Source organism: Corvus hawaiiensis, chromosome 22 (assembly GCF_020740725.1).
Source record: "Corvus hawaiiensis isolate bCorHaw1 chromosome 22, bCorHaw1.pri.cur, whole genome shotgun sequence".
NCBI lineage: Eukaryota > Metazoa > Chordata > Aves > Passeriformes > Corvidae > Corvus > Corvus hawaiiensis.
The window spans coordinates 987,457-1,014,339 of NC_063234.1; the positions used below are offsets into that span (position 1 = coordinate 987,457).

The 26,883-nt window shown below is 49.4% G+C and overlaps 1 protein-coding gene across 4 annotated transcripts; it reads right to left on the reverse strand.

Annotated features, from left to right (window-relative positions):
• Positions 1-259: 259 nt before the first annotated feature.
• On the reverse strand, positions 260-26,735 carry SPSB1 (splA/ryanodine receptor domain and SOCS box containing 1). Of its 4 annotated transcripts, none has more exons than XM_048326363.1 (3): positions 26,651-26,735; positions 5,296-6,111; positions 260-2,388 (listed from the first exon to the last, which is right to left on the reverse strand). In XM_048326363.1, the coding sequence occupies exons 2-3, from the start codon at positions 5,987-5,989 to the stop codon at positions 2,261-2,263; spliced, it is 822 nt and encodes a 273-aa protein (XP_048182320.1). In that variant the 5' UTR covers positions 5,990-6,111; positions 26,651-26,735; the 3' UTR covers positions 260-2,260. The 4 variants fall into 4 exon arrangements, with proteins under 4 accessions (XP_048182320.1, XP_048182321.1, XP_048182322.1 ...); XM_048326364.1 differs by lacking the exon at positions 26,651-26,735 and adding an exon at positions 26,224-26,366; XM_048326365.1 differs by lacking the exon at positions 26,651-26,735 and adding an exon at positions 14,623-15,940.
• Between the last annotated feature and the right edge of the window lie 148 nt (positions 26,736-26,883).

Consider the following 26,883-nt stretch of genomic DNA (forward strand, 5'->3'; position numbering starts at 1 on the left):
TGAGGCTGTAGGGGCAGCTGTGCACACTCTCAGGTTACCACACCTCACCACCCTGTACCCACAGCTGCAGCCTGCCCTCCGTCTGTACACACCTTTTAGATGCCAGCTTTAAATTGTTATTCCTCCAAGCAGAGATAAGGCCATGACAGCCCCTGCTTTGCCTGTTTGGGCAGGCTTCCTGGGAATAAGCTCACTGCTCATGTAGAAACAAAGGATAAAGAAATCTGATCATTTCATGCAAATAAAACCCATCACCAAGTAATATTTAATAAAGTTTATTAGGTTACTGAGTATTATCTACAGTCATAAAATAGAAAGAATTTTAAACTGTACAAAGTAATGTCCTGGTGAAGTGAGGAGAGATGGTAACAAGGGAGCACAAGGAGCATTAGGAGTAGGGAGAACACAGCTACCTCCCTGGAGTTCTGGAAGACACTGGTTCAAGTTGAAGGCAACCAAGTAGGGCTCCACACACACTGAATTTTGTGTCCCACCCTGCAACAGAAACTAGTACAAACCCCTACATTGAAAAAAAGTCATATAATATTAGAATAAAAAAGGGGCACATCACACCCCACCCAGTCTTGGCACCAACTCTGTGCTTTAAAAAATATACTATGCAAGTAGTTTATTTTCAAAAAGGTACCCTACAGCAGCTGTTTAAAACATGTTCTTATACATACACCACAAATATATATATTAACATTTTCAACAACTAAACTCATTTGTACCTACACAAAACTGAAGGGGTAACTCAAAAGCAAAAAAAAAAAAAAAAAAAAACAAAACCAAAACAATCACACAAACATTTTTCAAGAAAAAAACACAAAGAAATGTGCAAAATAACCCCAGAAAGGCAGCATAGTAACCTGTGGAGAGGTCAAGAGAGCAGCTCCTGCTAATAAAGGAGTGTCATCCTCTTTACTTGGCTACTGAGGATCTATTTGGGATGTGCTGATTTTGCCTGAATTGCTTGTCCTGTTTATTGCAGTTCTCTCCTGCTCCCCAGCTCTGGAGAGGTTCAGTTTCTTCTTGCTGTGCCTGAAGATCACCCCCACTCTCTGCTAAATCCTCCCAAGTTCCACCCTGCAGCAATCCCCTCCTGGGCTGCTCACCTGCCTGCTGAAGGCATTTCTGCAGCCACACCGTGGCCACTGCTCTGGGACAAACTCCCACCTGCAGCAGGGCACAGAGAACCATTCCTGCTGCAGAGCTAAGTGGAGATTAAGCTGGTCTATGACAGCACAAAGCCTGGTCTGGATGAATTTAAGCAGCTTATCCAAGAAGAGAATTCCCTAGCAGTGCCATTAGAGAAACATGAATGTTTCTCTAAAGCCCCAGCATGGAACAGGGGCAGAGCTCAGGGGACAGGACCTGCAGCTGTGTGACAAAGCTCATGCAGATGGGCTCACCCTATTGCACAAGTTTGTCCTTCCCTGTTCCCACATCAGCCAGGAATCCCAGACCTAAAGCTGCAGGTTTCAGTTGGGAAGGAGGCATGTGGAGACACAGCCTGACTGCAAAATTGACTGAGTCAGGAGGAGGCAGAGCAGAGAATGGAGCAGGAGAAGCAATGGTGCTAAACAAGAAAGCAGGAGTCACAACCCGTGAAACAGCAATAGAGCAAGGTGAGAAGTCCCAGCACAGATACAGACATCAGCAACATAACCACCTTCTCCAAATCAAGAAGTGTCCTGCTGGAAGGGCTCTTGGTTTTCGTGTTCCAGGGCTTGGGGTTGTACTTTTTATTTTTTGGCTTTTAAAAGCTCATCAATTAATTCTTTGTGGCATTGTAGACTCTTTCCAACTCTGCTGGCTATCCCGAGCCTTTCCATTCTTAGGACCTGGTCTTAACATTCCTATTCCTAATGCTTCCTCTTTCCCCAGATTATGTTTTTATTCTTTTATTATCATCCTTCCCTTTAGCTGGTACAGAAAAATCATTCACTCCGAGGCCCTCGAACCCCAAGGATGCAGCACAGCCTTTTCTCAGGAGGAGCAGGGAAGCACAGAGCCTCTGTAAATGTTCCTTTTGTAAGTGTGCTGGGGAAGTGACTTCCAAGGAACAAAGCACTCAGTTGTGAAACAAGGATTACTTGAGAGCTCGCCAGTGAGGGCACATGGAGGCTGAAGCAGTGGCAGGAATGCTTTGGCCGAGGAGCTCCAACAGCGGGGATGACACGAGGGCGGAGAGCCCAGTGCTCCGCGGGTCGGCTCCGATCCATTGCCTTGGTTCCACCTCTGTCCTGGAGCACGAGGGTCATTGGTAGAGCAGGTAACTCTTGAGGGAGGCTGGCAGGGGCAGGGTGGGGATCTCAGTCAGTCTGTCCTTGCCCAGGGCAAGCCTCACGGCTCGCCGGCACAAGTCCATCAGAGGCAGTGGTTCAGCTGGGAAGAGAGACCCAAGACATTAACAGCCCAGCCCACAAGGCACACGTTCACTCTGCTGCTTCTACAAATCCCCCAGGAAAGACTGAGCAAGAGAAGGGAATGCCTGGCATGCCTGCAGGACCTAAGCCATTCAGCAGCTTCAGCTCATCAAATACACCAACAGAGCATGAGGTTTCTGTAGGTTATTTAAGCCATACATGTGGGAATGAAACAATCCTAGAATACCAGCTGGAAGTTCCTCCTCTACAATACCATTCATTCCAGTCAGAACACATCTTCTAGCTCGTGCCTCTTACTGCAGTGTCCAGAAACTTTTGTAAGAGTCACTGAAGCAAAAGACTGCAGCAGCCAGAGCATCATGTGGTCTGGGTACCCAGAAGCACCATGATTTATCTCATATAGGAGGGTAACAGCTGTCAACCCCTCCATTTATACTGCATAGTTCCCATGAAAAACAAAGCCATCTGTCAAAGCTTCATGTTTCTACTTGCACCATGACATTTTCCACTAGAGGATTCCCTCCTGTGTCACAGATCCGGGAAGGATACAAGCCTTTGGCTATCTTTTTCTGCATCCTGTACTTAAAACCCTGAACAAGACACTACAAGTTTTTCAGGAATGGCACAGGGGGCCCTTTGCTGCTGAGGAGTCATTCACACACGGAGGGGACTGAGGTCAAAGCCAGAGCTAACACATCCCAGCTGCACACAAGGAAGATACACATTAGTTCCTCACAGCCCCCGCTGCTGAACCTGTCACAGCTCACCTTGACACTTTTGTCCTGCCCCCAGAGAGGGCTGACAGACATCCCCAACCAGATAACTGGACATCCTTCTACAGCCTGAAGGCTCTGCCTGCACCTTTAGAAAGCTTCCTTTACTTGGGCTGAACACAGACACCTAAAAGCACCCACGAGCACGGAATGAGTTTGGCTGAGAAGCTGCAGTTTTCAGTAACTTTGATAGATGCCTACAGCTCCAGCTTCTACTGCTACGTGCCAAATTAATCTGACTGTTCATACAGCTCCCCAAGCACCACCATTTACCACACACGTTCTGTGCCACAAGGAAGGCACGGCTGCACTCAGCTCTGGCCTGGCCGCTCATGACCCATTTCAGGATCTGTGCTGCCTCTTGCACAGGGACAGGTTCCTGCAGCAGGCTGCACCTCTCTGCTCTGGCTGTGACACTGCCAAAGAGGCCCATTACTGGCAGCACTCCTTTGGCACTTCCCAGTGTAGCTTATTCTTAAACCACTGGGGCACAAACTCGCTGCATTCAACGTCTGCCCCAATTCCGCCTGCTCTGCACAGAGATAGTTGGGACAGAGGCACTGCCCAGCCAGCATCCCAGGGGACAAGGGCCCTGACCTTCAGAGCCTTCAGATATTCACAGAACAAATACATTTCAGTTTAGTGGCCTTAAAAGGAGAGGATCTTCCAGAGAGATCAAGATTTGTCCTCGTCTAGTTTGCACTGATAACCCCATCTGACAGGAGACCAGAAGAGAAAGCACACACACATCTGACCTCCTTCCATTCACAAGCACTACAATCACTGGACAGTGTTGCCATTGAATGCTCAGAAGTGGTTAGAGCCAGACACCTTCTTTCTATCTGTGCCAAAACAGCATCCCGTCATTGCTGGCCTGGTGCCCACAATTCACTCCTTAGCTGAGAGCACATTACAACCAAATCCAGTCCTGGAGGTGGCCGTTTCCTTGCTAAGTGCAGCTCTGTGCCAGCAATTCCACAGACTTGCTGGCTTTGAGTGGAGCTGCAGGTTTTGGCTTTGACCTTCCAGCAAAACCTGGTTCCTGGAGCTGCTGCATTCTTTAAGATGTTGTGGCAGAAAGAGCTGGGCTTTCTTTGGGTGAGAAAATGCTCTGCCAAGAGCTCTCTGTTTGGTCTTGCAGAGCTGAAGTGTATTTCTCAAAGCACTTGCAGATTTTGCTCCTGCCCCTTTGCAAGGCTCTCCTGGTTATTCTGACAGTTCAGTTTTTCAGCTTTGTTGCACCCCAGTGTCAGGGTTTACCAGAGCTGGGCCAGCATCAGGACACCTCCAGCACAAAAAGAAGAGCCCAACTTGCTACAGCCCTTGGGCAGACACTGTTCTGGAATGCAGGAGAAACTACTCTTCATACCGATACTGCCAAATTCATTTCACTAGCAACATAAATCCAGATTTTAATCCATTTCCTTCACCTCTCTCCTCCACCCTACCCAGAGGACTGAGTCACAGTCTGGCCCCATGGGAACTTCTGACTATGAGAGATAACAGACTTTAGCACATTTGGACAGCCAAATTTCTTACTAAGCTTAGCTAGAGATTGATGTGCCTGTTAGTAAAAGGCCTGGCATGCAAGCTGGGCTGACTACAGTATCCAGCCCCTCGACAGAAACGAGCACACCCTGCTCTGAGAGAAGCAGGGAAGGGAGCTACTCTTCTGAAAGATGAAAAACATTCCCATTTTCTTAGATAGGGAGAGATTTTCCCATTCTTGCCTGCAAGGGATTTTAAATATCCCTTCATTACCCACTTAAGGAAGGGGATTGTCTCAGAGACTGTTTTCTGTAAAGAGACACCAGGATTCCAGTGCCAGTGGTGCAACTGTCAGAAGAACGTTCCTGCTGCTCTTTTGGTAGCAATACAAGGTTCCCCATCTCTAGTTGGACAACTGGCATCACCTTCTCCCACCACCCCACCTCCCCAAGCCCTGCCTGCTCCCTGCAGTGCCCTGGTGACAGAACATGTGTGCAGTCAGGTAAGTATTATGTATTTGCCATCGAGCATTCTGCTGACACGAATCCTCACCTCTCTAGAAAGAGGAAAACCCTCCCCAGGATGGCCCAGCAAGGGCAGCCACAGGCCTGTGCTGCCAGAACCAGCACAGGAGTCATACTCACGGTCAAGTCCGTTCAAGTAGCACATCCGTATTTCACAGTGGCCCCACACTGCGCTCACCACCGGGTACAGTTTTTTCCCTTTGAGTCCTCGAAAGGCAACCCCCATGTACTGCCCATCCACAATGAAGCTCAGTGTCCCGTCATCCATGTCCAGAACCACCAGGAAGGAGTCGGGCACGATGAAAGTCTCGTCCGGTTCTAGGAAGGCAGGGTAGGTTTTGCTGGGCTGGTTCTTGCCGTCGTGGTAGAGTCTGTTGCGCCCGAGGTCCCAGCCCCAGGACTCGTGGTTGTTCCCCACGAGCGTCGTGTACCCCACGGAGTGCAGGGGGGCCTCTGCCGTGGCCACCCCGACCACGGCGTGGGTGCCCCGCTGGCGCATGGCCCACGTGATCTGCCACACGTGCAGTCCCCGCGTGTACCCCACCTTGCCCCTGATGGCATCTGTGCTCTGGGCCACCGGATGCCGGTGAAATATCAGTTTGTCGTCCTCTTTCACAAACACGTTCAGCGAGCGATCGTCGTTGTTCCACGAGTGCAGCAGCTGCACTTCGTAGGACACCGGAGGCATGTCCAGCAGCAGGTCCAGCCGGGTGGGTTTGCTGTAGTCCAGTCCTTGGAGCTCCTGTTTCAATGGCCTGTATACAGGGTCCCTCATATCCACAGTCTTTATCCCACCTGTGACCTTCTGACCCATTGTGTGTCTTGATTTCGCCTCTTTATAGGCTCATCAATTTACCTGGCAGCTTCTGCTGTCATTCAGCCCTGCAGAAAAGGTTGCCAGGAGACTTTGTCAAGATGTGCACCACTCAGTATTGCCTAATGGATGGAAAGAAAAACAAGAGACCAGTTAAACATTAGCACATTCAGCCTTGTATGCCACATTCACAGAGCGCAGGTTCATCTGTTTATCCCAAAAACGCGTGCTTCCTTTCCACCAGCAGGAAGGGTTGCACAGATCAGCTGCCAAAGCAGCCATTGATACAGGGTTGAGGAGATAATTCTCTTCAACTAAAGCTTTGCTGAGTACCTTGGAGGCCTGACTGCAAGTCTAAAACAACAGACAAAAGCTGCTGGGTCCAGCCTTGGGGGGACACTCAATCCAGCAGCTCTTGGCCCCTCTGAACCCCTGCAGCCACGGAGCAGATAAACCTGCTGCCTGGTTTGTCTCAAGTGAGCAGCTTCGGTTGGGACAGCTTCGCTTCTCCAAGAGGAAAAAAATTCCCTAGTTTCAGCTGCAGAGTCCAGGGGGAGGAGCAAGATTCTTCTCACAGTTTAGCAGTTTTCCTTCCAGATTGCAGAGAAACCTCTGAAATGTTTAAGCCAGCTTGGCTAGAGATACTCACTCACTCTGTGCACCTCTCCTCCAGCACTGCATCCACTGAAGTGTCTCTGCTCTCACTCAGCAACACAAACAACCCTCTGTCAGACAGCTGCCAAACTGGGGGCAGCTATTAGGAGAATTAGAAGTGGGAGGGGTGCAAACGAGCTTTCTAAGAAAAAAAAGTGTTATTTTAACATTTCCTGAAGTGAGGCAATCATGCAGCGCTCCTGCCAGCTACAGTCACAACACTTACTCACAACCAAGGACCTCATCTGGCATAGAAAATAGAGCATGAATCAGATCTGGTTTAAAAATAAGATTACTGGACATCAGCAAGGCTTCAGCTAGAAGGTGAGCAGGGAAGGCTCACGTATGGTCTGGGTCAGGGATCAGTTCAGCAGCTTCCCTACAGGTCTTTACTACTAGTCCAAGGTATGCCATTGGAACAGTGAGTTAAATCCCAATTCTCAAGTAACAAGAGATAAGACTACTTTTTCTTTCCTTACCCACTTTTTATTTAATCATGGACAGAGAGGAAAATCCTGAGATTCTTTAAAAGCCACATCCCAATGCACAGGCTGCAGTACAGCTATTTCAAACTTTTCAGGGACCTCAGATGTTGGGCACTGCCAGGCAGAAGATGCCATTTAAATAGGCCCAATCATGTTATCGGCTGCTGAGATGACCACGACATCCTGGAAGTCAAATAAATACCATCCACAACATCAAAACAAATCCTGAACCATGTTAGCCAGCTGGTCAACAGCTGAAAACAAGCAAGGAACAGCAAAACCAGCTGAGGGAGGGCAGTCAGTGGATGCCAGTGCATATCCTCCCACGGCACATGATTTGGCTGCTGTGCCCCACAGCTCATGCCTGGGCCCACGTGTTTCCATGACTCACAGGCACTTCAGCCCCAAAGGGCACAGGCTTCCTTGCTCTGCAAGCCTAAGGAACAGCAACATCTCAAACCAAGGGATCCAAAGAACAAGCCAAAACAGACATTAGCTGAGCTTCCCTGGGAGAGGCACATTAATGCTGGCCCAAAGCAATTTTTGCAAAGCTTCAGTGTAAGCTGGTTGCTCAGGCTGGGATAAAACCCATCAGGCTGCTGAGACAGAACATGTGGTGCTCTGCAGAAAGCACCAGGTGAAATCCCTGGCATTCCAAGGCCTGCGGCACATGGACAAAACCTGTCAACAAGGGACTGACAAGGCACACGTGGAAGTCCATAGGCAAATTCAGCGTCGGAATTTTGATTAGGATAAGGGAACAAAACATTGGCAGAGAGAGGAGAGGCAGAGATTTCCTGTGCAGTACATGTGAGAACACAGCATAGGAAACAAGAACCAAAACAAAGCAGACTGCAGGAGTGCTGTTGCAGACCTCTTTGAAGCACAAAATACTCAGGACAAGTAAGGGAATAGGATTGTGCTCTTCATTAGCAAAACAATGCCTTGTTCATTATGGCTTTTTGCCTTTTGCCAACACAAGCTTCATCATATTTCTCTGAGGCTGCTGCAGCAGAAAGGGAATCACCCCAGTGAAAGACAGCAGGGACTCCTGAAGCCCATGGGGCAGGACAGCCCTCACTGCCTGCTCTCCTCCAGGGGCAGATTTCTGAACACCAGCACCACTCATCACTTCCATTGGTTAGGACTTCCCCAGGCAGACTGCTAACAGCAGATGAAAGACAATGGCCAGAATAAAGAGAAAGGAGAAAGGAAGGAAAAAGACTGAAGCAAAGGGGTCAATCGGAGTGAGAGCAGGTTGGGTACTGAGCACCCTGTGCCAAGACTTAAGTGCAACACAGCTCCTTATTAGGGCAAGGCAGTAACTCCTGCCCACAGCTGGCTCTGCTGTTCCTGGCACCAGTCTGGTCTAGAACTGCAGAGTGGCACCTTGCCCTGCAGTCAGGAACACAATTACGCCCTCATTTTTTACAAGGAAAAGCCTCTTCATGCACAAGACAATACAGGCACTTTCCCGCAGCAGGAGAGAGACAGAAAGGCTTCTCCTGTTAAATTAATGGATTAATGCCCTGGGCAGCTTGATATGAGACACAGCCAGCCATAAATGAAAAGATATGCTGGGGAAGGAGCTGCTTCAAAACCTTTGAACTGCTACAGGTTTAAATACAAATGTAAACACTGAAAGTGCTTTTATCGATCTTATCAACAGCTCAGGCTTGCTGCAACTCTGCTTTACCAACACAAGCTCATCCCCATGATGCTCAGTTCTGCTCCCATGCTATTTTCAGTTCTATTGTTAACCTTCTGGGCTTAAAAACTGTGGAATGAAATTCTAAGGGTGTCTCAGAGGAAAGCATTCACTGCTATTTTCAGTGAGAATTGGACCTCCCTTCCATTTAGCTGTTCAGAGCAAGCAGTCAGTTTGCCATACTAGGAGGATATGCCAGGTTCCAAAACAACTGCTTGCTGCAAATAGATCAAGGCAGGAGACAGCAAAGACATTTAAATGGAAGGCAAAGTCCTGCTGTTAAAATAGGGAGAACACAGCTCTGCAAGTAAGCTATTGCACATGGCAGAGCAGAGTTGGTGTCCAGCTTCTCTTTGCAGTTCAGACACTCATGGCTCCTCACAGGTCCTCCCTTGCTCTGCACCTACAGGACACTCGTCTGGAGCATCAACAGGAACACATGAAGGATCCTCAACTCCTTGATTCCTATCCACTTTTAATTTATTTCTTCGCATCAGTTTACTGTGGCTTTATTTCCTTCCCAAATATTCATTAGGTGTACTTCTACAGATAAGAGACCAAACTTTTAAACACCTCACAGGCTCTGGGTGCTCTACAGACAATGAATCAGAGCCCTACTCTAGAGATTTCCAGCCTGGAACACACCTCAGGAGAAGAAAAGAAAATACATATACTGGACATGGTCATTGACTTGCTAACGGCTTTAGAACTAAAGGATTCCAGACAGTACCAATGAACGAGACTAAAAATCCCACTGCGGTTTTGCTCATGTTTCCATGATTTTGCTAGAAAAGCGTAAGGAGAACTTGGTTAATTTTCTTGGGCTGAATGTTCATCCTGCAAGCCAATAGCCAAGGGAGCCACACAACTCCCAGTCTGCCAGGTAACCTGCTAGCAGGTAGGTATGTGCACAGCCAGCACGTCAGAAACCCCACGAACACCCTTCACTGTGCTTTCCCTTCTTTAGAACGGATTCCACAGCAGAGATTTCCCCTTCCTCCCCTGGTGGGGCTGAGAACAGATCCCTTGATCACGGAGATATTCTGTGTAACCAAACTAAAAGCCAAGGTGGATCAGCAATGCTACAACGCATCTCGAAGAGGGGAGAACTCACGTGCCTCTAACAGCATCCAAACTTCAGCCCCAAAGAACCAGGACACTCGATTTTCCCTGGTGCTAGCTCTCAGCATCAGAAGCAGTGGGTGGCCTGCACTGTGTACTTCTGCCTGCTGCAGAACCCGGGCAGGCAGGCTGTGACATCCAGCCCAGTGCTGATGCAATCCCTTCACCAGCACTCTGGCCTCAGCACCCTTCCCACCCATTAAACTCCGATCAAACCCTGGGAAAAAGCAAGCTCACCTCTGCTGTTGGAGCTCTCCAGTGCTGTGTTAGCACAGACCAAGCAGCTACAGCAGAGATGACAGGAACAACTGCCCCAACAACATGGTCAGGGCGAGTTTCGGAGTGTTGCAACTTTGCTTAGATCAGGACTGGGCAGACAACCCTCGTTGCATAGCAATGGTTTTGGCAGCCTCACGGCCGCCTTGCCCCACATGGAGAAGGTTGCCACAGGGGCAACTTGCTCACCCCCACCTCCTGAGGAGCAGCAGCAGCTTGGCTCAGCAGGTTTGGCTGCTGGCAGGGCTCCGTGGCCGCCGCAGAAAGTGAAACTGCAGTCACAGATCACGAGAGCTTGGGCAAGGAAGAATTAAGAAAGGTGGCACGCGTCCCAGCAAACAGCAAAAAGGAAAATCTTCCAGCAGAGTAAGAGGCCCCTGACAAGTCACTGTGCTCGAGATGTGTCAGGGATGGGGGGAACAAGTCACTTGGTGTTTGGCAGCGCTTGACTTGCCTGGACTTCAAGGGCAATGCCTGCCCTGCTGAGCAAACAGCCCCATCCATCCCCTGAGCAGCACCAAGGGCTCTGCCGTCCCCACAGGAGGCAGCTGGCACAAGCCAGCCCACCCTCAGACCTACAGGAAAGGCTCCTGCCCATGGAAGCCAGGTCCTTGTATGGCACTGTTAGGACTTGCAAGGACTGAGCATCAGCTTGTCTGTGTGAGCACAGCTCGCTCTCACTCCTCGCCGTGGAATGATTCAGGCAGCTTCTGCTGAAGTTTTCTAGCTATTTTTGCCATGCTGAAGGCATCATGCCTTCTTACACCATCTCTCCAGTGTCTGGTTGTCCAAAACAAAGCACTGAGGTTACTCGGAGCAGCACATCTGAGTAAACTAAAACCCGAAGTAACAACCACCACCCATCCTCAACCAAGCCACTTACTAGACACCAACTTTAACAAATTTCCACTGTCCACATACCCAACCAGATCCTGTTAACTACAATGCTGCATAATCTGGCAGAAAACAATTCTAAGCAACAGGAGAGAGTTTACTTTGCAAAGTATTTGTAATGATGGAAGTACCTCAGAAGGAGTTCCAGAAGTTCCTGCCAGAGATCTTCCCTCCCATTAAAGGCAGGTCACAAGCAGCAATTTTGATTGCAGAGAAAAGGCATTTCTCTAAATGAAACAAGTGAACTCAGGCTGGGTTTCCTCACAGAGGAAGTTTAGTGGATGTTTCAAAGGTCATTAGGCTCTTTCCAGCTCTGCATAAGGTAACTTACGAATGTCAACTGCATGTTAAAGCCCAGGCACAAACAAGACTCACTTTAAAGCAGCTTCTCAGAGGCAGACTGCAGTCATTTGCCTGCAACACCTATGTTCTCGGCACGAGGAACTGCTAGTCCAGCTTCCTATGGTCAACCCACTTAGGCCAGTACTCTCAAACAGTTCTTTTGTCCCTTTTCCAAAGCTACCTTGCAGAAGTTTTGTCCTGGCTATTCTGAGGATAGCAGCAGCATTAGGAAGCTATATAGGTTAAACCATTGCTGCTGCTGAGTCCAGATCTCTGCATCACCAGCAGCACAGTTGCTCCTTACCCTGCTCTGATGTGTCCATTTCCTTTCCACGCTTACTCATAGTCTGTGGCCTTTACAGCCCGAGTCAGGACAAGGGGACTCTGGCTGCAAACAGTTCATTTACTGGTACTGGAACCCACAGATGTTAAAAGGACGTAAGCCATTTGCCCTTTTTTCAGCATGCTGGTTGTACAACAGGAATTAACTCCAAACACACGTCCTGAACACTGTAGAACTCTTCCACACAGACACACTGACCCCTGGGCTGCAGAGTGAGCAGCATTATGTGGCATAAGAAGGGTTGTTAAGTTGGCCATGGGGCCTGAAAGAAGCCATGGTAGTGTATTCACAGTGAGCAGCTGGTGAACAGGCCAGAAACCCAGCAAGTGAAGCTCTTCTCGCACCAGGCAGGATGGAGCCCCGGGTTTACCATGCCACACTGAAGTGACAGCTCTGCATCACAGCTAAACACTGAGAAATCCAGCCAGAGTCCCTTCCCATGTCCCCCTTTGCAGCTGCAGCACTGACCTTCCTTACACCTCTCCCCTTTGCTCCTCTCCAGCTTCCTGCTGGTCTAGAATATCTGCTTGCAGCCAAGTGGTGAAGTGCTATTTTCCAGAAGCAACTTTAAACTGCGTTGTAGCAAGTGTTTACAGGCAGCTGTTACCTACCAGACCGACCTGATGAACTTGGGTTCCAGTTTAGCATCTGAATCATGCTTGGTGCCACAAGAGAGATTGTCACCTGCTCGGGTGTCAGCCAGGTCACCCTGCAGCCCAGCCATTCACCTGAGGCTCCCAGGCTCACAGTACACACAGTGAACTGCAGACATCCCTTGCTGTCAGTGCAGGAGTTGGGGACAGAGAGATTCTTTTGGAGGAAACAGCAGAACAGCTGTGCTTTGGCAGCTCAGCCTGAGCAGACACAGCACCTGTACATAGTGCAAAAGGCACAGACTTTTGACAGCTCCAGTTTCTTTACATGCACTCAAGAGATGTGTCCATAAGCTGCTTGCAGACTAAGTGCCATCAGATATAAGTCACATAAGCAGCAGGAAGAAAGGTCACAGGCAGCCCTTTCTCACATGTCCAGAGGTTCACCTTCCTTACACCTTTCTACCTGTCCTGCCACCTTCAGCTGGTTTTCCCCACATTATTGAGACTTTGCATGTGAACAAGCACTGCTTCCAGAAGCCTCACAACCCTTTAAGGCTGAAATCTACGCCTGGCACATTGCAAATACAAACCCCCCAGTTTTGTAACCAAACACTTGAAAGGCCTGGTCCAGCTGCCATGCTTGCCCAGTGTTTTTCCCTCCAGCATTGGAGCCATTTGATAGGCTGCATTTAGAGAGGCATTTCCTCCACAATTAAGCCACTATAAATTTTAAATAGTAAATGTTTATGTTCAGAACTATTTGCATTAAAGAAGCCCACATAATCCATAATAAGCCACCCTCTTGCACAAGAACTCCCTGCTTTTTGTTATTTCCCCACTTAATTTGCAGCCTACACTGCCCACTGTCCATCCCTCGTCTCTGTTTAAGTGTCTGGATTCATTAGTTTTGTCTGATAATGAGGAGATGGGGAGGGGAGCAGTGGGTGGAAAGAATGAAACTGATGTTTCTACCTCTGCCCAGAGTTTCCACTCCTGGATCAAAAGCACTTTTTTGGCTCTAACTGCGAGATTGGCCAACGCCACAACCCATCAGGACAAAAATTTTGTTAACAAAACACTGCTTTCCCCTAAAAACAGTTCATGAAACACTGTAGCTTCTTGCTAGCAGCAGCTGCATTAAAAGAAATCCATGTTCTCAGCAGTCACCTACCAAAACTCCCCTTCTGTCTTCTTCCTAGGTGACAGCAGGGCACAACAAAGAGACTTTCTCAAACAGATGGCTTGAAAACGTCCACAGTGGACTGTGAGGATTTCAATCCCTACTCCTAAAGGCAATATAATATACTCTGTCAGGAGACACAGGATCCAGCAGGATTCCTTCTCCCAGGTAAACCATTTGTAGATGGAGCTGTTTTAATGTTAAGGTTGTTCAGTTACTGTCTCTTCCTTTTTTCATTTAAGGATGTCACAAGCACTGCTAACAGTAAAGCAAAAATCCCCACAACAGAGCAGCTGCCAAGCACCAGATTACTCAGCCTGTTACCCTCAAATACGTTTATTGTGTCTGAAGCTTCAGCACATGTATTTACATCAAATACATCTCTGCCAGAGGGGAAGTTGTGCAAGTGTCTGGTACTGCTCATCACTACAGAAAAAGCATAGTTGAAAGCATAGTTTCTGTACTAGAAACAAATCATTCTTGGTCCATTGCAACAGAGTCTCTGCTCCCTCCAAGCAGATTCTTACAGCACCAGGAACTGGATGCTGCTCTGATTCAGAGGGCAGAGCAGCACATTCAGCAAAATCAGGGCCTCGTGGTGCAGAACTGAAGTTATGCTCCATCCCTGCTTCCCTGGTGCTCAGCTTGGGAAGCTTTGGCACAGCACCTCCCTGGATCTGCATTTCCCCCGTTTGGATGGGCAGCAGCAGCACCAGCCTACCACAGAGGAGAGGAGGAGACACTTGGTAAGAGGGAAAGATCCAAGTGCTGCACCCTTCTCAGCCTGGCACATCACCTGGAGAGTGCTGGAGCAAAGGTGAAGGTGAACAACAGGACCACAGAGGATGCCACGAACTGCCTGTTACTGAGGAGGAAATCCCAGGTTCTGATACCCAGAACACCACTCAGTTCCTCCTCACAAAACCCTGCCTTGTCCCTGACATTTAAGGAAGCAAACAACAGATTCAGTTCACATGCCTTATGGTCTTACCTTGACACATGGAAAAACTCAACATTCCTCTATAATACTTACCCAGATCTCTTCATCCTCTGCTTCTTAAGCGTTGAAAAAAAGGAGACTGAAGTTACATCCTTGTCTATGAAGACCCCTGTGGATCTTTCACACTTTAAAACTACAGATTCAGGTCTTTCCTGTCCTGAGGTCTGTGGAGACTGAGGGTGTCACCACTGAAGACAAAAGCCTCACAAGAGGAGACAGCTGAGTCACTGAGGAAGTGACTTTCTTCGTACTGCTTAGGAAACCATTCTGTTCACTTAGCAGAAGGATGTTTTCAGAAGTCACCACCCCTGCAATGCATCCAAAGCAGGAGCTCATCACACAGTCCTGACAGGTTCCTTAAAGCAAGAACCCCAGAGCCTGTCAGATTCTCCAGTGCCTCAGATTCTCCAGTGGCACTTGCCCATAGGCAAAAACACCTTCCATGGTTTCCCTCAGTGAGTCTGGTAGTTCCAGTAGGTATTTCCCATACCCCTACTCTCAAATGAGATCTTGCACCATGACCTGCACAGCAGATGTGCCTCTGCTGCATCAGACAGCTCTTGCAACGTGCTAAATGATGACAACATCTTTTCTTCCATGCCCTGGCCACTGGCCAAGCCAGCCATGGCTTAAGTTTAGGAATTGCCCATTCCCTGAAGTCACCAGCTACATAAGCAAGGCTGTGGCTCAGCCTTATCCACCAGCTGTCCTCCCTCTGAGGACAGGCAGGCCTCAACATCCCCCTTGGAAACAGCCCTCACATCACCCTTTAGGAAGTATTGCAGGAACAGCGCTCGTCTTTTTAAGTGGAAAAGATGAAAGCCAAAAGCTGGATGCTCACACGAACCTCATGCTCAGTACGAGTCTTTGAAGGCAGGAAGGCTGGGGAGGGCAGGCTGGGCTGGGAAAAACAATTCTGTCTGGCTAGAGGATGCAGACTGCCTCGCTGCCACGGCGCAGCGTCGGAAGGGCCGTGCTCTCCCCAGGTCCTTGCTCCTGCTGTGCTGCACCTCGAGCTGCGTGGCCAGCACCCCTGACAGCTTCAGCCACACGCTGCAGCTGGAAGGAAAACAACCTGCACAAACACTGTGCACTGACACCAATGTCTGGCACCTCCTTTCCCACGTGCAGCTTCCCCTGAAGCAGCTCAGCTTCATCTACACCTCCCACCCCAAAAGAAGTCACTGATGCTCCCAGGTGAGGAGGGATCTGCATGTTCACTTAGAGCAAGCAGGGTTCAGGAGCTTCCAACTCTCAGATTTGTTTCCAAGGAACACAGAATTACCTTCAAGATAAAAACAGCAGTTTTATTATCAAAGTTAACTAAGTACTTTGCTTTGAAATACAGTTTCTTCCCCTACATCAAAGGGCTGTTAATTTTAGTCTTGTAGCAAAAAAAAAAAAAAAAAAAAAAAAAAAAAAAAAAGTAGAAGAAATGAAAGCAGCATCTGCTTGGAAGAGATGAATGCAAGATAAAAGGTGTCTGTGACAGAAAGCTGGCAGCAGCCTTATGTTTTCTATTCAAGTTTAATCTGGGAACAACAACCACCCTTAAACATAACAAAAGCTGTGGAAAAACCCTTTCCAAATCCAACGACATAGCCAGAAGATGCAATTTCTCTTCTCCAATTGCTGCAGCAGCCAATTGAGGTGAAGAGTCCAGACAAATCCAAGCTTGCTATACCAGGGTCACCCAGTACCTCAGCTTGCTCGAGTCCACAATATCCCTGCTTTAGCTTCCAATTCCTCTTTCCCTCCCTCAAGTCTCCACAGAAAAAGCAGTTTCCTAGAGATCTCCCACAAAAGGAGGCAGTCACACCATGGCAGAACACCTCCAGAATGTCTGGGCATAAATGGTTTGCAATCCAGCCAGCAGAGAACAGCAAACAGCACTGACATTTCTCGTCTGCCCAGGACAGGCTGTTCTCTGCAGAGGCTCCAGTCAGTATCATCACTTCTGCAGTGGAAGAAGTGAAGCATGGATCCTTCCAGTGCATAGCAGGGAGTATGGAAAGCTGCTCCTTGTGACCTTTAAACTGTTTGGAACTATCGAGGAGCCGGCGCAGTGCACTCTGCCTGACCCAGCCCACTGCCAGCTTCTAGAAAGATGTGGTGCTCATCTCCCATTTCTGAGGCAGCTGCCAGAAGCTGTGTAACTCAAACATTGGCTATAGGAGCAAAAACCCAAGGAAAGAGCTGGATAAACATGGAACAGACCAGTGCCCAGACTTTTGTCAACATTCAGCAAACCACTCCACCAGCAGGCTCAGTAGGGTGAGCCCTCCACGTCCAGGAACACACACCAGCAATGAGAGATCGCCCAGCAGCTCTCGAATGCTGAACTAAGAGGATATTCCTGGCAGACAGATTGCACAAGAGACAGCTCACACTGCCAGCTTTACTGGAACACACTCAGCAACTCCCCACAGCAGAGCATGCCGGGGTGATGCTTCACTGGGTTTCTGACTTGTCATTAGCCAAAAAAGTTTAATGACATGGTTGGACTCTGTGTTTAGCTATAATTGACCTGGGACATCCCATAATTAGGAAGAGACACTGCACATGTCACTGGAGCTGGCTGTGAGTGCAGTCTCAGCGTGATGCAATGTTTTGCTTTCACCATCACCTGAAAGGGTCCCTGGAAATTGGTGTGGTGGTTTGAGACAGGCAGGGTGACCCAAAAGCTTTGGCTGGCTTCTTAAATCATCCACCAAAAGGCTTCACAAAGCAGCAATTTTAAGAAGCCCTTCTAGCCTGCCTGCTTGAAATTTTATCCCTGTAAAAGCTCAACGAGATAAATCAGATTTGAAAGGCAGAGCGCCAAAATGAAGAGGATAAAAGCACTTTACCCAAACTGTGGCTGCAGGAATGTACATGCTGCTTTCAGAGGACATCTGCACTGTAAGGTGGCCAGATATCCCAGAGCAACTTTTTCCTGGAAATAGCAGTTGTGGTAATACAGAACAAATGTTTTTGCCAAAAAAAAGTGACCAAGACAGGCACTGCAGCATTGTCCACACTAGCTTCACTACTGGTTCAAGTGGCAGAGGGTGAAATTTGTCCCTTAGTCTTACTGGGACACACTCAGAAATTCATTCCTAAGCAACAGCTTCACAAGCTTGAACTCTGTAAATAAAGTGATATTTAAAGTGGCTTCCTCACCACCTCCAGTGTGCCAACACTCAGCCGCACCCCAAGGCACAAACTCCTGCACGGGAGGAACGAGATGGCCACTTCTCAGAGTCTGAGGTCTGGCTGGTGGTGACAGGGAATGCTAAGATGGTTTTTATCCCTTCTGTTTCCACCTCCCAAACGCTCTGACACCACCACAGAAGCCTGAGTAAGCAGAGTCCAAAGAACATGCATGTCCTTCCTTCCCTCCCTAGGGCTTCTCAGCAGACTTAACTGTGGGTTTCCTCTCTAAAACAACAAAATTCCATACCTGTAATTAAGCCAACAGCTTTCTGCTGTGACTATCCAGACTTTGCCATCTGGGTCCTTTCCACTATGGTGACCCATTGGAAGACCTCTCTAATGTAAAAGACAAGGAAGAGTGCAACAGTCAGTGATGAAACACGCTCGTGAGCTGTACTCCTGAGCCCTTATCTAGGCACTAAACAGCTGCCAGGACTTCCAGAGTTCAAAGGCAAGACAAAAGCTGTGCAGCCAACCTATCCTCCCAACATACCTCAGCCATCACAGGTCCTCATAAGTCAACATGCCTTCTAAATAAGTGTTTAACATAAACATTTGTAGAGTCACTTAATTCCTGGTGAACGCAGCTATTTGATGTGGGCCACAGAAAGCTCCCATGACATCAATGGAAAGTTTCCAGTTAGAAAACCAGGTTTGAAACAGATTAATAGAAGTTAAGAAATAGAGATGAAGAAGCCTTGTAGAAACAGTCAGAAGATCTGTTCTCAAGCAAGATGCACTCAATACACTCAGGACCAAGGAGAAAAGAGAAGCTGCCTTGCTTTTTCAAAGTTTAGAGATCAAGAGTAGTAGAGATAAGCCAGTTAAGACAGCTGCTGTCTCCAGTGTGTAGGCTTCTGTCTTTTCTGAGGCTGCTCAGTCTCAGTCAAAGTATGTTCAACTGTTTCTTGGCTGCTGCTGGAGTTCTTACTCCTCCTTTCGAGGAGGCTGGATGGCTTGGCCAGGATTTGCTGTGTGCAAACACCAGTTGGAAAGTAATGAGAAGGCCACTGCCACCCACCACTCAGTGCACCACAACCTCCCAAACACAGGATAGATGTAAACTGCCTGGAATAGCCAATGCCTGGAACATCAAACAAAGCCACCACATCCAACAGCCTTTTCTTCCATTAAAACCTCGCACCAGACTAAACTCACCTTGTGGTTTTATTCCCACAGTCAGCTCATGACACTACTACTGCTAACATTCAATGAAAGCATAAACTGAACCCCCCTCCAGATAATTCCAGTGCTCTGGGGATGCCATCCTAGACTGGACAAAGCTGGCTGTGGAGCTCTTCACCCTGGAGGAATTCATCTAAGCGTGGGTAACTGGACTGCCCAGCTCTTCTATCAGACCTGTAGGCAAAATAGGGTTCCACTGAGGGACCTGCAAAGCCACCTTGTCCCTGCTGCCACCCTGCCACCTGCTGGGCCATCTGCTCTGTCCACCTGGGCCCCAGGGCTTCTCTGGCACCACAACCCTGGGTCACACACCATTTCTGTGACAGACCCGTTCTGTGGGCCTCTTAGATATGCCAAAACAAGATTTAAGAGCATATTGAATGTTTTCCTGTTGAAAAGGCTTTTATGCTGATACAATCACTGCCGTGCCGTTTTGCACCTTGAAATGGAGATTCCCATGAGGCCAAGGATTCTTTCAAAACCAGTCTAGGCTGAGGATTGGTTGGCGTTTTTGCCAAGTTTGAAGACAGCCTAATCCAAATAACGTAAGAGCACATGCCTCTGAACAAGTGCTGGTTACAATACCTTCCTCTCCACCTGAATGACCATGAGCTTAAACCCCATTCTCGTATCTTAAATACACAGGGGGATTTGTCCTCAGTCCTAACATAGAGCACATTGCTCTCCAGGGCCCACCTGCTTCAAGAAATCTCTTAAAGCTCCGTAAGCCACCCAACTCTTGTTTCTTACCAAAATTCGCAATTCTTCTCCATTTAGACAGAAAAGTGTTGCTATATTTATCCCAGAAAACACAGTCCAGCAGAGGATAAGACACATATCTCATTTTACTCTTGCGTGTTCCTAGGTGCAGCCCAAAAGTCTTGCCACACCTCTGGCCTAAAGCCCAACCTGCTCAGCTGAGTCAGGGGCTGCTGCCATGTCCCGGCGTGCAGTCAGTGGAAATTCTGTTTAGCCCATGGATAAGGTGCTGCCATGTGGCTGTGCCACAGCAGGAGGCTGAGCTGTTCTGCCTGGAAGGGAACACCAGCATGCCCTGAAAGCCACATCCCTGCACCAAGGGGCAAAGGTGGAAGGCACCTCATGAGTCACAGCCAAATTCCTTTCTGGAAAAAATAGGTACAGCAGAAAGTCCTTATAGAAAAAATACACACACCAAGTATGCATTCAAGTGCACCCAGCAGCACAGATTTCCTTCCAAAATGAACAAACCCAGTCCACCAGCAGATTCACTGGAGTTCCTTGCAGGCAAACATCTGGAGGTCTCTGCCATCCCGGGGTGACACAGCACGCTTGGCAAGCTCCCCAGGTAACACAGAGCCTGGCTCTGGAGCGAGCAGAGGGCAGTTGCACAATCCCTGCTGCAGATGTGGGCGACTGCTCCTTCCAGGCAATCTCATCAGGTGTCCCTCCCTCCCAAGGTGTTGACACACAAAGCTGTGCCTCTTGCAAATCCAGTTCCGTGTCACACCAGGCTCTATCAGGTTACCCAGACAAAGCCTCGGATTTAGTGTTATTGTTGCTCATGCCAGAAGGGCAGAGCTGGACCTGTGTGGGCACTGCGGGCACACAGGACCTGCCCCTTCAGCAGCCTCCCCAGAAGGCAACATCCTGCAGCCACCTGCCCTCCTCACAGCCAGGGGACCAGGAACACCAGCACAGCTGGACAGCAGCACGGCCACAGACACCAGTGCCAGGGAAACAGGAACGATGCAGCTGAATGAACTGTTCAGGAAAGCTCTCAATTCCTTCAAAAGCTACTTGTAAACACAGTTTAAAAAGTTCCACTATTCAACAGCTTGCTGGTCCTTGAGTGGATCATCTGACAATCAATTAACTGAGGCAGCTAGCAAGAAACTACAGTGTCCAAGTTCCAGGACGAACCTCAGTCATTGAAATAGGGCAAACTGTGTATCTTATGTTTTTGAATGTATCTTTCTTCTTCTCCCCATCTCAACCTTCAGCAAGTCAAACCCACAGCCTGGAAAACCAGCAGCACATTACGGTGCTGGTCTTCGTCCACTCCCTGAATTTTCGCCCTTACCCAAGCTCACAGCCACTTCACAGCACATTAGCTGCCCCTTTTCAACTTCTGCACAGCAGCTGTACCTTGGCAGGACAGCGTGCCACATACCTCACCTTGCAGCAATATCCTGCTGGAATCAGTGCCATGTGTGCAGCCCTCCTGCCCTTCTCCTCCCAGGCTGCAAGCTAAGCTGTGCTGGCAAGATCTAAGAGATATGTGTGCCTGAATCAATACCAGAGTCAAGTCTGAGGCTGAAACCACTTACAATTGCCTATCTGATCCTCTCTGCAAGAGGGAAGCACAGCACTCCAGAAACGCTGAGAGGAAAGCAGTGCCCCGGCTCACGAAAGATCAAACGTTCAAGGGTTTGGTTCACTCCCACCCCCAGCTCCAATCGGTTCCAGCTGGAAGTGCACAGCGTGCCACACAGATAACCCCAGAACAGGAGCAGTGGCACCGTGGGGGACACCAGGCAAGGGAGCCCAGTGTTCAGAACGTTCACAGAAGGGTGACAGCACAGCCTGCAGCAGCTCATGCCTATCATATAACCCTGGAACAGACAGTCCAAGCAACTGCATTTCCTGCCCACAGGCATCCAGCCAGGTACTTTCTGGATTCACACAGGCCCACCACTTCTTCTCAGCACAAGGGTCAACAGGTTTATTCTGCAGCTGTTCGAGTTTACAGGAACTGGGATGCAGACACGAACCCTCCCAGTTCAGCTTACTCCTCACCAGCTGGTCACAAAGCTCCGAGCATTTCTTTACATGGGCACCTCTTGAATGGTCAAGTCCCAGATGCACGACTGTCCTGGGATTAGTGTGGAACAAAGCAACCTCTCCCTCATTGTCCACATTCAATAACATGACTGGTTTAGCCTTAAAATAGCACGGGGAGACTGAGTATCAATGTAGAACTGCTGACAACACAGCACAACCCCATCCACTCCTCACACCCAGTGTCCCCACAGCTCAGTAGCAAGGGCCACTGTCTGGAAGCATTTCAAGAGTCATTATTCTCTTCTTACTGAGAAGCAATGCTGCTGTCCCTGCAGCACAGACCCAGGGGTCCTGGAGTACCACCCAGCAATGAATTAGGGCACCTAGGTAAGAACCACACTTTGGCAAACTCCAGGGCCTACCACTATAGCCTCCAAACACTATAGTTAGGATGTAGGCATTTTTCACATGTCTGCATTAAGTAGATTTTAATTTACAAGAGGCCATTCAAACCAGAATTTATCCACAGTGAAGTTTGCAGAAGTTTAAACCAAGAATTTCTAAACATCTGAGACCAATGTAGCCTTCTCATGTAGAGAACAGCTTGGTCTTACCCCTTGCTTGCTTTTCTTGGCTGTTTACCATCTGTGGCTCACGTTCTTCAGAACTAAGTTGTTTCTGCAGTTTTTGTGCAACTGAGTGCCTTTGTACATTTATGGTGTCAAGGCCCCATCTGGGATCTCCTCAGGACAGATTCCTGACTTGATAACATACCAGCTCTCCAAAGAAAGCAGTTTGAAGCTAACATCGACACAGCTGCTCTGACTTAGAAGCTTCATCAAATTCCCCTTCCAGGCTAAAAGAAAAAGCCCATGTTTGGTAACTCCATTCAGACATTACCACCTTCTGCCCCAAAGCTCTCAATTGCTCTCACTTCGCAGACAGATGGTGGTGGTTGTTGGGGTCTTTTTGTTTGTTTGTTTAAGTAAAAAGCTTTCTCCTTAAAGAGAAAGCTTTGTATGAGGACAAAGAAGTGTGTCACTTTCGCCTCCCAGGGGAAGTTTTACTCTTGCACAGCAGCAGCAGCACTGCTTCAGCTTGAAATCTGTCTTCCCAGGTTCTAGAACAGAAGAAACTCACAGAGCCACGGAAATATCAGTGGACAAGACTCTCCAGCATTAAGGAAAAAAGCTACGGCAAAGACATGTGGCTGTTTCTCTATTAAATGAGAAAAAGATGCTAATCCAAAAAACTCTGAAGCTGATCCTCAATGCTGCTGAAGTGCAACACATAAAACCAGAAGGGAGGACGGCATCTTCCACACAAATGGAACACTGGCAAGTCAATGACTGCCAAGCCCCCCACTCCTCACTGTGGCACTTCCACACTGTGCACAGATAGGAAGACATTTCCCACCTTTTCCACCCCACTGCCAGAATGAGCCACATGGCAGAGCCCATTAAATAAAACCTGGTATCAAGTATCCAGCCCAGCCTTAGCTACCAGACAAGCAAAGCATTAACTTCATTCTCTGCCTTTCTGAACAGCCGAGCGCCAAGGGGAGCGATGGAAGCAGGGCCACACATCGAGGCAGATGTCTAGGAAGGCTTAGCCCACAGCTGTCCCTGGCCTGCAGCCCTGCACTCATCCCTCCAAACCACACTCCCTGGAGCACACAAACACTGTCAGGTTGCCACAAGCACCAGCTGGCCTGGAAAGCTCTGGGCTGTCAGACCGAGCCCAGGCACAACAGCGTGTGACAAAGAGCTGTCCCCAGCAGTCATGAGACAGCACCGAGCACCCACTGCACCAGCCCTTGCATCTGCTCATCCCAGAGCTCAGGGATATTGTCCTTCCCTCTCCTCTTGCCAAAGCAGGGGCTCTGCAAAGGCAGCCCCTTGGGCTGGGACAGCTTTACTCAATTTCAGCTCGAGAGCAGGACACTGTTCATGGTTCAGCTGAGTGTTCTGTCAGTTCCTTACTCGCTGCTACATGCTGGGGATGGACCTCCACACAGCATCCAGTTCACACCAAACCGATTTTACTAGGGAAATTTTTTTTGTATTTCCTTCCCTTAAACACTCCAGGCAGCTCGTGCCACCCCACAGCTACAGAAGAAAGCAGTTCCTGTACCCAATTAACACCCAGAGTGAGGATTTTTTCTCTTTGCTGTATAAACCACTTAGTCTGCAAGAGAATTTTCTGACCATTGCCACAGACCAATTTACTTTATCCCAGGAGTTTCCAAAACATTACCATTAAAGGCAGAGCAGTACAGAGTCAAAAGGGAATAGATGCTTTAGTAGTCCTTGGGAAAACACAGTTAACAGTGGCACATTTTCCCCACCACGTGCTTGGAAACTGTTATTTTTTAGCTGTATTTTCTCACACTCAGCAGAGAGTATTTGGCCATCACCTGTAGCACATATCCCATCTTTGCTAAGGACAACTGCACTCTTCCCCCAGCAATTATTTATGGAAACAGAGGCACTATAGCAGTTACTCACATGGAGTAACTCAAGGGAAGGTTTCTTTGTTGGCCAGAGCAGTGCAGTAACTGGAAGTGAGTCAACACCTTGACATGAGCTCATTCTGCAAAGGCCACCAGCAGAGGAACCCAGTGACTGCAGTCTGGTACCAGACACTTACTCACTTTTATTCTGCAGGCATCATACAGCTTTGTCTGAAAGCAGCTGGTGCCTGACTTGTGACTTGGCAAGTGATGGGTATGAGATCCATCACACACCTGGAAACACAAAGGAGTAGGGCAGCAGCTGCACAGCCAGCCACAGACACCAGGTTTGGGAAACTGCCACCAGAACAGAGCTGGTTACTGTGGTTCATGCAGGTCTAGCCAGCTGTTCCTCCACTGCTGTTATGCTGCACTGCTCTGCCAGTTCATGCATGTACAAGGCTCCTGCCACAGGACATGGAGATAAGCACAGCCCAGCTGAAACCACCTCATTGATACTCCCTGCCAACACCACTGAATCCTCCTCACCCCTTGTCAACACAAGCCCTCAGTGACTCCAGACTCAGTAAGTACAAGTATACTAAAGCCCAAAATTATAACCACCACTTGCATTGGCCTCTCAGAGCCCATCAGGTGCCAATTTCAGCATATGCAGAGGCATCAGCCACGAAATTTGACTGAGACACAAACCTCGGACAGCCACAGAACATACTCCATTCCACATCTTGTATTCTTCAAAACCTACATTGTGACTTGGAATATTATCTGTCAGCACTCAGTCACAAACCCTGGCATAGTGTCCTCACTGGCTCATTAGCTACAGATTTTTAATTCCAGTAACTTAATGAATTCTTAATTAGCCCTCACAAGACTTGCAGACTGCTTTCACTTTTTCTGAGGAAAGGAAATAGGAGCCAGGGAAAAAAAAAGCCCAGACACAGGAGAGCAACAAGCAGAGGCCATTCCCCACATGCAGCAGTGAGTGACTGCACACAAACACAGCACGTGTCAGCCGGCCAGTTCCTGGAACACAGGCCCACATCTCAGAAGCATCCAGCAGAAGTTTACAAACAAGCTCCAAAGCACATTATAGTGCACTTCAGCAACCTCTAGGGCAGAGGAGAGAGGCTGCAAAAGCTGCTGCTGATGCACTGCAACAACCCAATATCCCCCGAGGAATACCCTGCTGGAGTTCATCCCCTGCCTTTAAGGGAGGGGAAGAGTAAATTGCTGCTTTGCGCATCCATCATCACCACTGTGGAGAGCTCGGCAGGGCCAGCGGGCCAGGCACGGTGACAGAGCAGGGAGGGGACAGGGCAGCTCCCGCCGGTGGGTCAGGGAAGATGCTCCTCCACTTCGGTGCTTCCTGGCAAAAAAACCCCCAGCAGCACGGCTCCATCGCGTTCCCGGCTGTTCCCTTATCAACTTACCACAGAAATATCCTTCCCTGTAGGCTGTGAGAGCCCCTCTGACCATCCTACAGCCAGACCTCTCTTACTGTAGGCTCAGCACAGTTTGGTCCTGGTGATGCAGCAGCCAACTTACACCAGCAAGACTGAGCTGTCTGTGCTACCGAGCTTTGCAATGCTGCATCTGGTGTAGAAACCAGGTGTTAGAGGGGTGGGAAAAACACTGATTACTCCTGGGACAAAAGGTTGATAGAGCCATCCTGCATCGCTATCATGCAAAAGAAAAAAAAAAAAAAAAAAACAAACGAGGTGATCTTTCTCCAAGGAGCAACTCCCATTTTTGCAATCATTTTGTAAACTTCCTTATCTTGAGCCACGGCTCAGACAATTCACAGGTTTTGATTCAGGCATGGCCACCAGCAGCCACCAGGCACCCTGGCTGCCCACTTCAGTCACAGAATGAGGACAAAACACGGCACAGTCCAGCAGGAGGCTACAGCAAGACTGACCTTATAACAACAGTCTAGGTCCTTCAGGTACAGGATTATATAAGTCCCCGTTGTATTCGCAAAGGTTTATGTAGTAAGAAAAGAGACACAGTAATCAGACCTTGTAAGGTGAGCTCCGGAGGCCACCGCGGTAACCACAGATCCTGAACAAACAAGCTCGCTTCCCTAACGAGTCGGAGCTATCTGAACCGATTATCGCTGTTTGCTCTCCAAACCCGCACCCGGCCGCGCCAGCCGGGCTCCGGCAGCCGCCCCTCCCGCGGCATCCCCGGACCGCGGGGATCCTCGGGGCGCCGCCGGAGCAGCGGAGCCCGTCACCTCCGCCAGCCCCGGAGCTGCTCCCCGCGCCGGGACGGGCTCCAGGAGCGGCTGCAGCCAGCGCTCGGCCTCGCCCCGGCGTTCAGGCTGGCACCGCCCGCGGGCCCTGCCCGGGCGGAGGCTCCGCTCCGCGGGGACCGAGCGCGGAGAGGCCGCGGAGCCGCCCCGCAGCGCCCGCCCCGCAGCGCCCCGGCCCCGCCGGCTCCTACCGTGCCCGGGCTGCCCGCCGGACCATGGCCCCACGCCGTGCCCGCCGGGCAGGCCGAGCCCCGCGCCCGCTGCTCCCGGCGCCAGGCGCGCCCAGCGGGGCCGGGCCGGCATCACATGGCCCAAATAGCGCCCGGCGCGGCCCCGCTCCGCCCCCGGCCCGGCCCGGGGCGCGGCCGCTCCGCCCGGGAGCGCCGGCGGGGGCGGGCGGCGGGCGGGGCCGGAGGTCGCGCAT